The following is a 10,520-nucleotide window of genomic DNA, read 5'->3' as shown; positions in this document are numbered from 1 at the left end:
AAGATTTTTTTTTGTGTGTGTGTGATGTCAATATTTGATTGATGTGTTTATGGTATTGACGGTGGTTGTGGTTGTGGGATGTGGTGATGACTCTTAAAGAACTCAGTTGACTGTGAGATGAAGGTGTATTGATTCTGGCTGGTCTGTGTTGACTGTTGTTCCTTCAGTGTTGACCTGCCAATAAATTCCAGCTGGAGGGGGGGGGGGGGGAATGTGTGTACTTACTTTCACTTTGCAAGGAAACATGTGATAAACAGTCAACACCCAGAAGACAATGTTTTCCTTGAATGCAAAGGAGTGTCTGACGTGTTTCTCCATGATTAATTTTCACTCAAAGATGATCAGGTTTTAATTGTATGTTTTTACTGTGGAAATTCTAATTATGTCCTCTTCTCCACCCCCCCAGGGTGTCCTCAGAGGTTTAACAGATTCATGGAGAAGACGCTGACAATAGGTCTGACTCTTTTCTTGGCACTCTGTCTGCACATACCAGAAGCTGGGGGGCGAAAGGAGGGAGCCCATGGCGAGAACACTGGGAAACGTTCATCACGTTCTTCAGATACAAAAGCAGGCCGTTGCTCCTACACCTTCATTGTTCCACAGCAAAAACTGTCTGGAGCGCTGTGTTTGAACACGCAGTCTGCTACTACCAACCACTCCGAGGTGGCAGCGCTGCGGACAGAGCTCAAACGACAGCAGGAACAAATGGAGAAGCTTCAGAGCCAACTGGAGCAGGAGGGGTCCCTTGCCATGGAGGTAAGAGCCCTACGCAAGGAAAGTAACAGCATGAATTCTCGCATTGCCCAGCTCTATGCCCAGCTGCTGCATGAAGTCATGCACAAGAAAGACCAGGCTTCAGAGCAGCGAAGGGTAGAGAGCCTCCTCCTGAATGCTACAACGCAGGTGAGCAGACACCCTCAGTCTTTGTTGATGTTTAAATCATGTCAAAGCAACATTGCATCTTGTCTTAGCTGTTATAAAAATGTTAAAAACATCCTTATGTCTGTTGCGGGTGGTGGAACATCTTAGGCGCTGCAGGTGTCCAGTAATTACAGGGAGCTGGAGAAGAAATACGGAGCCCTCACCTCCATGATGAGCTCTCAGAACCAGTTTATTGCACGTCTGGAGAAGCAGTGTCAGTGCAGGGACTCCACCCAGTCCTCTCTGGTATGAAATGAATGGGTGGTTTGCATGTTGCACAATTATTCTAAGGTTTTACAGGAACTGAGAAAGCTGTTTCGTTTTTTTGTTTTTTCTGGACAGGTGGCGACTGAACCACCAAAAAGACAGTCTAATGTGCATCCTAATTATAGCTCTGAAGCCAATGAAATGACAAATGATGTTCAAAGGGACCAAAGTGCTCCTCCACCACGGAGGGAAAAAACTGTGGGAGCTCATTCCCTCCCCTCCACTACAGCCAACACTCCTACGGAGCCTCCTTTCATTAGTTTCCCTGTCACAAAGACTCCAGGTACATCAATGTAAAGCATGTCTTATGGTTGAAGTACTTGATTAGACGGAAACCTGTGTGTATATGTGCATCAATCTTCTGCCAGAGTTATTTAACTGGTTTGATAAGCAGCAGACGCTGATGGAGTCAGTGACCTACTGGTAGGAGGCCTATCTCTCTGGGAATGCCTAAACAACGTCAAACAACATCTTGAAGCTGTCAGAACAGGGAGGACTTCATAATGAATACACACATGTAAACACACATGTATGAACCACAGCATTTGTTGGAGCTTTATGACACCACTTCTGTATTCTTGCACAAGAGGAATGTTTGAAATTACAAAGTAGAGGATTTGGGCAGTCCTTCCAACAAGTCAGCAGAACCAAGGTGACTCCACCATGTGTGTGACTCAACACTTTCGGGAAGGTCTGATGAAAGACACTGAAGCAGAGTAGGGCTTTCTGGCACAACTTTGCCTACTTCCAGGGTGCAGGGAGAAGAAAAAAAAAATTGAAGAGGTCAAAACTCCAGCAAAACTTGTAGTATATAGAACAACTTTACTGTATACTGTATATATAAAGTTGTTCTATATACTTCAATTGTTGCTGAAGTTTTGCCTTCGAAAGATGCTGCATTGCCACATCTTGCCTGTGTGAATATGACTGAGTATGGGCTTTGAATGTGACTGCAAATGCTTGTCTGGGATGACAATTAGGCATTATCGCTTGGTGTGGGAGACTTTCCTCTATGTATACATTGTCTCTGTGCAGATTCCTCTGTTCAACATCTTATCACTGTGACATGAGGCACTGAACATGTGTTGGAGGGGGGAAAAAAATCTCCACTCGTAGAAAGATAAGTTTGAGTTGCTGCGTATCTGTGGTCTTCCTGGCGTTAAAGTAAACATCATTCCAAAGCTTTCACTTGGTTGCATATACTTTTCTCCCAACCCACCAGGACCTTGGCGGGACTGCCAGCATGTCCTGGAATCAGGAGAGACCACCAGTGGAATCTATCTACTCCGCCCTCAGAGTGCCAACAGACTCCTGCAGGCCTGGTGTGAGCAGAGTCGGGCTCAGGGAGGGTGGACAGTCATCCAGAGGAGACAGGATGGGTCAGTCAACTTCTTCAGGACTTGGGAGCAGTATAAGGTGATTTTATGTGACTTTAAAGTCTGCAGAACACATTGAGATTTATTATTCTTTTGGTATTAAAAGCTAGATTTAAAAAAATGATGCAAATAAAATAAATACTGTCCATCAGATTAAACTGGTGTGTTGGTGTATTGCAGCAAGGCTTTGGGAACTTAGATGGAGAGTATTGGCTCGGCCTGGAACACCTTTACTGGCTGACTAAACAAGCCCAATATAAGCTACGGGTGGCTCTGGAGGACTGGCAGGGCCGGCAGGTGTTTGCTGAGTATGACAGCTTCCACCTGGAACCAGAGAGCGACTGGTATCGACTGCGGTTAGGACAATACAGCGGCAACGCGGGGGACTCCCTCTCATGGCACAACAACAAGGCTTTCACCACTCTGGATCGGGACAAGGATGGCTACACAGGTCCACTCTCCCCCTGGTACTGTTTGACAGTTCTCTGTATGTTTTTCCTGTCAATAAGCTTGTCTTTCTGATGTGTCATCAGGTAACTGTGCTCATTACCAGAAAGGAGGCTGGTGGTACCACATGTGCGCCCACTCCAATCTGAACGGTGTGTGGTATCGGGGTGGACACTATCGCAGCCGCTACCAGGATGGAGTCTACTGGGCAGAGTTCCATGGAGGCTCCTACTCTCTCAAACGAGTTTCCATGATGATCAAACCCACATAATATAGTTGCATTATGGACATGTTAGACAGAAACACAATTATAAACTATTGTAGATGATTTTCAGACATATGTAGAGATCCTCAAAGAATATTTTTTTGTGTTAATCCTGTACAGTGTTGAGCCAATCTGTGTCTTTGTTTCATAAAATTGACTAGAAGTCAACAACATTATTTGTGAATCACTGGATGATGATTAAGTAACATGTGGTTGACATGTCTGTACTACAGTATATTGCTGAAATTTCCTGCCAAAATTGATGTTTTTCAATGTACTTTTTAATAAAATTGAGCCAAATTTCTTCCTGTATGATACTACTATCTATGGTTTCCTCACAAACTGGCTGTGGTGTCATTATTTCCGTATTGGTTGTTTCCTGTTCATCAAGGCGTAGCATTTCCTCTTGTGTTCTTCTTTTGTGCTCATAAGTTCGTGTAACTGGCAGCAGTGGGTGATCATCATCAGGACTAGCTCATCTAGCTAGACTAGCTAGTCAGGATTAATCTAATCCAGGTCCTGAAACTGGACATCCTCTGAACCATCCTGAAACACACCACACCTCCTCCATCCATCTGTTTCCTCCCGCATGGTGGTCCAGCATGCTGCCTTTCAAGATGTTGGGCCCTCTCTTCCTCATGTTTTTACAATGTGGTGAGTGATGATACTCTACAATACCTCTTTGTGCATCTGAAATGTTATATGGTATTTTATGCCGTGACTAGGGGTAATTATGTTAAAATACTGAGGTATTATCTTGCTTGCATTTAGTTTCAATAGCTCTGCATGTTACCTGTGAGGACAAACACAAAAACAAACTGAAAGCATAAAAAAACAAGACTATAAGGCTGACAAGGTTTTAGTAAAAAAAAAGTTATAAATGCAGTTGCAAGAACACTACTTTCCACTCATATCTTGGGATGTTTGACTTGAAAGAGATCTGACTTTAGTTCTAATTATGATTAGGGTCCCCCTGCTTTTTCATCAGTTTCTCTCTGCAGTTGTTTCTCATTTTTCACTCTGCACTCTGAGTATTTTGTCAGAGTGATTTTTATTTGGGGTGCCTTAATTGCGCGCTCTCTCTCATGCCTCTGTGCGCCTTTTTCTGCCTCCCTCCTGGTTAAGGAGGCCGCTGTGGAAATTATAAATTAAAGTTTTGAGTCTCATATTTTACCTGCAAGACTCGTGTTTTAATGCTTTTGTTCATCGTTTGTGATGTGAAAACGTAAGAGAAACATAAAGTTTGCGTCCTGGTATTAGTTCAGTTATAAAATCCAAACGCGTCTCTCCTGCCGGCCACCGGCAGCGCTGCCAGCCGGAGAGTCGACCACATTGGGCGGTAGAGGAAGGGATGCAGAGACGCTGTTATGTGTCTGTTTAAACAGGAGTTTAGCCGACTTCACTGCATCTAACAACTTAGCTTAGAGTGTCAGAGCTTGGAGTAGGAAACATTCATTTTGAAAGAGGAGCAGCCAATGAGGAAAGTCCAACACGGCCGGCCGACTAATGTTGCGGTCCAGCCAAAAATCTAAAATCCTCTTTTTGAGTTTTATTAGGAATAATCAGACTTTAAGACAAGAAAAATGAAAATTGTCATGCATATAGCATTTGCCTTTTTACATCTCTAACAAGATTCAGTGAAACAGATATTTTTTTTTAAAAAAAGTGTGACCTCATGAGCTCATCGTTGTGAAAGGCTTTGTGGTAAAAACTTCCGATGTAGCATAGTAAGTTACGGTAAACTGTGCTTTCTGCTTGTGCTTGTGTTTACTTATTTAGGTAGTGGGGTGGGGTTGTTGGATTTCATTATTGAACTGAACTTCTAGATTAGAAAGGTGCTGTCAGTATGTAGTCAGAATTCAACAAACTGAACCAAACTTTCTGTTCTTATAATATTATATATATAACTTTCCTGTTAATATAAATTACACACTCTCCTTTTAAAAAAAAGGAAAAAGAAGAGAGGGAATTGTGTTTATTTGTGTAAAATAGTACATTTTTGATCTTTCCCATTGAATTAATGATAACAAATAAATTATTATTATTATTATTATTATTATTATTATTATTATTATTATTATTATTATTATTATTATTATTATTATTATTATGTAATAATAATAATAATAATAATAATAATTGGATATTTTTTGTGTGTGTTTAAAATTGGAATTTCCTACATTCCTAAAGTGTCAGTGCTGATGTGTTTTTTTATTGAACAGTGGTGAAGTTCATACGGCTACATCCCAAATTAGTGATTTAGCATGGTTAGTCCTGGAGGTGTGACAGCATAGTGTGAGCTGCAATAGACCTTTTTCACATCAGACATTATGACATGTGAAAGCCGGAAGAGCACAGGAGCAATTATTAAAATGAATGATGGCTGAATCTCATCTAGTTCTTCCATTATTCAAGACCCTGGTATAGTACATGATGGTTCAACAGGAGGCACTTGGACGCTGACTATGGCAACTCCCACCCTTGGATTCATCATCCAATAGATTTGAAACTCTGTTCAATCTAGGCTTCTTTTGGCATGTGAATGAAACTGAGCTGTTGTTAATGTTTTCAGTTCCACCTGTGCTTGTCCTGTTCTGACAAGTCTGCTGTGAAAAAGGTGGTCTTACACTGTTCAAAATGTAAAAGATGTGCATTAGTGATCTGATCTCTACTTTTATTTAAACATTATATTTATTCTGCTTTAAACATATATGTCAGACATGCAAAACACAATAACAAATAAGAAAAAAACAACAAAAACAAAGGAAAAGAAGAAAAACTAGTAATGATGTACGGTTTAGTTAAATTTAAGTCTCAACTACTGAAAAATCTTTTCAAAGTCATTGGAATTACCCTTTAACACAAACTTTTTTTTCTAGAGGTCTACGAGCTTGAAAGTCCTGTTAGCCATTGATTCAAAAATGGCTTTAGTGCTGTTTTCTGTTTTGTTTGTTGCACACAGCAATTGCATATCTGGCATGAAGATAACAGAAATATGCCATCTTTTTCTTCTCACAACTTAAATTACATACAGTAGGAAATATACCAAGTAAACATAAATTGGGGCACAAAGGAAGTTTTTGGGTTGTTTTTTTTTTTTTGGAAAAAAGTGATATCACAGGTTTCCCACATTGTTAATTACGAATGTGTACTTTTAAAGTCCAATAAAAACTTTTCTGTTTGTGTATCAACAGATACAGCCAGTACATGTCCCACTGAGTTAAACCCTCTCAGCCTGGATCCTCCTGAGGTCATAGAACAATATAACACAACAGTGTCTTTCAACTGCACCAGCACAAAAGAGTATCATGATGGGATGTACTGGAGAGATGATGACTCGAACATTGAGGAGCACACAAATTTTATCACCATGACACTGTCAATGGACTGGCATGTAGAGGCCCAGTGCAAAATAAAGCTGAATGGAACTATTGAATGCAGCAAAGACCTTAACATCACTGTTTACCGTAAGTATTTCAAATAACTATCATGGAATGAAAAAAAGAGCAAAAACCATAAAGTAACTTCATTATCTAATTTTGTTTTTTTATAGAGGATCCAGAGGATGTTAACATGTTTCCTATAAACCACATACAAGATGTAAGGGAAGATACACAGTATGTGCTGCAGTGTGATATCCTCAATGTTGCCCCGGTTAAAAACCTCGTTGTGACATGGTACAAAGACAATAAAATCATCATGACCGAGTATTTCACCAACACAACCAAAACACCAGTAGATGAGTCTTCCGTTCTTACACACAACATCAGCAGAGGAGACAATGGAGCGCAGTTTAGATGTGAGGCTCAACTGGACTTTGGGTCATATGGACCACAATGTCCTATTATTTCATCTAAGACACAGTCTGTTTCTGTGCACTGTGAGTAAACATTATGTTGTTTCCATATAAACTTATATTTTACTGTCAAATTTTCACAATTACAGAACTTGATTTTTTTTTTTTTATGTTTCAACTTAGTTTAATCATCAAAAGGTTTACATTTGTCTTTTCAGATGCTCCTGAGTTCAAGAACAAAACTGATATTGATGAGGTCTATGTGGAAGAGGGTGATAATGTCACCCTGAACTGTGAGGCTGAGGGGAACCCTGCCTCTGTCTTTCATTGGACCGTTGACGGGGTTAATATTAATATCTCCGAGAACACCAGCAATCTCTATATTAATCAAGTGAATGACAGTGCAAATTACAGCTGCACGGCTTCCAATTATCTGGGTAACATAACTAAGCAGATGCACATTCATGTTGCAAAAAGTACCATGGCCGTGGCCACCCCAGAACCATCAGCAGCAATGGGTATGTATCCTTATGTCCTTCTCATTTGTTCAGATATGGGATATGTATCACTAATATCTGTGTTGATCAACTTATGGATTCTGTTGTTCTTATTTCTTATTGTGCACCAAAATGAAGCCCTGACTATATATGTTTGCTTTTAAATGGCAGATTGCCCACTAACATTGACGCCTGCTGAAATCGTGGTGAGATTTGGAGATCCAGCTTCAATCAACTGCAGCACATCAGCCACAGATGATTTTCTAATGGGCTGGGAGGCTGTAGTTGCAGGCAAAGGGTCTGAAGAACCCTCTGTGCCCTGGATTGTTGACAAACTGGAACACTGGGACATCGAACCCGAGTGTTTCATTACTCTACCTGATCGCCAGTGTACTGTGATGCCAGTCATCACTCTTTATAGTAAGTAGTCGACAGACATCTCCAGAGGGTTATCCTAACAATCTCTAATGCTTACAGAAAAGAAAAATACCCCTTTACAATACATCTGCAGTACACTTCAGAAGCAAAGTAAATATGGAAGACATGGTGGTGTACAATAGCCTGGGGAAGCACAGATAATGTTGGCATGAAATTAAATTAAATGTGTTTGGGTATAAAACATTAAGCCTGTAAATACATGCATTTATGTATTCATATTTATTGTACAAATGTGGTTACAATTTTTACAATTTTTCTTTGTTTTTTGTTTTTCCAGAGACTCCAGACAATGTGTCAATCTCTGACTCGTATAATGATGTGATGGTGGAGGGTATTGAGCGCCAGTTGACATGTGACATCATCAATGTGGCTCCTGTAAGGAACCTCACAGTGAAGTGGTACCGAGGCAATGAAATTGTGGAAACACAAACATTTAATGACTCCACTGTGACCCCAATGAATGTGTCCTCTACCTTGAGAATCATTCCTGGGAGAGCTGACGATGGAGCACATTTCAGATGTGAAGCTGAGCTGCACCTGGGACCAAAAGGACCAGAGCTCATCCCCATTACATCCTCTACACCTTACACTGCTCGTGTGCACTGTGAGTTTTCCACTTATCTATTTATTATTATCATTTTGTTTTTTTGTTCTTGCTGAACACATCTCAAATGTTCTCCATTTGACATTCATTTAAATTATGTTTAATTGTAGATAAGCCAGTGATCGAAAATTGTTCAAGTACAATCACTGGTATAGAGCATCAATTCACGATAGAAATGGTGTACTGTGAAAGTGCTGGCAACCCTCCACCCAGTGTTGCTTGGTTCAAAGAGGAAAAAGAGATCGATGCGTCTAAGTTTCTCACCAGGTCTGACTCAGGAGACTACCGAGCTGAATTTGAAAATAAGCTTGGCACGATCAACACTTCTGTTGCTATCACAATTGAATGTGAGTACATCAGATCTGCTTGACTGTATATTTCATTACTATAGCACACATCATTACTTTCCATGATTCCCAAATGCACTGTATCAGTGTTGATAAGTTTATATGTTCTTTTGCTGTTATTTATTCTAATGAGTATTTTTGATACAATGTTCACAGATAGTGCTTCATTTACTTGTAATGATCATCACTATGATGTTGAAGAGAATGTTGGGAACCAAACTCCATGTATAGCAGAAGGAATGCCTCTGCCGACCATCACTTGGTTTAAAGATGGAAATGAGATGATTCCTCCAAAGCGCTGGACAAGGAATCATAGTGGGAATTACTTACTTATAGCAACCAACCCACATGGAAAAGCCAACCACACATTGTATCTTAATGTTCAGTGTAAGTTTTAATGTTTGGAATTACAAAAAAAAAAGCCTATATATGTTGTTTTCTTCACAGTGAATCTAAGTGATTTGTGATTATAAATACATTTCCCAGCATAGTGCATCTTGCAGCTGATGCAGTGATCTAAAATCTCACCCTTTTCTCCACAGATGCACCAGTGATTGAAGTGAGATATGATGATAAGGAGGTGACTGGGGGTGGAAATGTGACTTTTGGCTGTAGTGCTGAGGGCAACCCTTCCCCTGAGATTGTGTGGAACTACACATCTGCAGGGAATGAGGAAGAGACCACTTGGGGGCGCCAGAAGAATATCAACATCATTGGAGCCACGTCTACCAACGCTGGTGTTTACAACTGTACTGCCACGAATAGTGTTGGGAGTGTTACAAGATCTGTCAGACTGAGAGTGAAAGGTATTATTATTATTGACCCTGTGCAACACCTATGGAAATGTTGATGTTGCCATACACAGGTTACATTAAAAAAAAATCAGTAATGGCAGCAAGAGGTGAGAAGTATCTTAATAAATGTTTTTTTTAAAATTTTTTTTAATCTTGTTTGTCTTACAGAGAAGGACCATGGAGACCCCCCTTTCCCTCTCTGGGTACTAATTCTAATATGCATCGCCGTCGTCATCATCATCCTCTTCACCATCCTGATAATTTACAGGACATGTAAGAAAAATAAAGGAGAATATAATTTTAGACCTGTCACAACTAAAGATGATTCAAATATCCCCATGAAAACAATGAGTAAATGAGGAAGGAGGCTTAGGATGTTTATTAAACTACTTGTGGAATAGGTAAGATCAAATCACCCATGGGGTTATTTATATTGACTTATATGGCCTACAAATACTGTATTTTCGTTTTTATTGTGTATGTGTATGAAAAAAATGTAAAAAAAGAAAAAAAGAAAAAAAAAAAAAAAAAAAAAAAAAAAAAGCTTTTTTGTATTTGTTCTCCAAACAGTGTAACCAATGAAACTGAACATTTTAATGCAGATTGTTTTTTGTTTTTTTTTAAATAACTTGTATAATCTATCTTTTTTTATTCTTAATAAAGTTACACAATAGTGCTTCAGTGTTAATGTGTTGTGTTTTTATTTGGAACTGCTTACTGTATATACTGCCATGACTAATTTTGATCGGAAATTAGTATTGTACATAA

The 10,520-nt window shown here is 39.7% G+C and overlaps 2 protein-coding genes across 2 annotated transcripts; both read left to right on the top strand.

Moving 5' to 3' along the window:
• The first annotated feature begins 380 nt into the window (after window positions 1-380).
• Window positions 381-3,282, top strand: angptl6 (angiopoietin-like 6). Its single transcript, XM_042392383.1, has 6 exons — window positions 381-903; window positions 1,030-1,167; window positions 1,264-1,471; window positions 2,411-2,604; window positions 2,745-3,015; window positions 3,098-3,282. Exons 1-6 carry the CDS (start codon window positions 433-435, stop codon window positions 3,280-3,282), a joined length of 1,467 nt encoding a protein of 488 aa, XP_042248317.1. The 5' UTR covers window positions 381-432.
• Window positions 3,283-3,713: 431 nt separating this feature from the next.
• icam5 (intercellular adhesion molecule 5) lies at window positions 3,714-10,270 on the top strand. Its single transcript, XM_042393042.1, has 10 exons — window positions 3,714-3,930; window positions 6,471-6,743; window positions 6,830-7,156; window positions 7,291-7,590; window positions 7,741-7,989; window positions 8,285-8,611; window positions 8,722-8,958; window positions 9,115-9,345; window positions 9,501-9,764; window positions 9,921-10,270. The coding sequence occupies exons 1-10, from the start codon at window positions 3,879-3,881 to the stop codon at window positions 10,109-10,111; spliced, it is 2,451 nt and encodes an 816-aa protein (XP_042248976.1). The 5' UTR covers window positions 3,714-3,878; the 3' UTR covers window positions 10,112-10,270.
• The last annotated feature ends 250 nt before the right edge of the window (window positions 10,271-10,520 follow it).

This window comes from Thunnus maccoyii, chromosome 18 (assembly GCF_910596095.1).
Source record: "Thunnus maccoyii chromosome 18, fThuMac1.1, whole genome shotgun sequence".
NCBI lineage: Eukaryota > Metazoa > Chordata > Actinopteri > Scombriformes > Scombridae > Thunnus > Thunnus maccoyii.
This window is presented reverse-complemented; position numbering and strand designations above follow the sequence as displayed.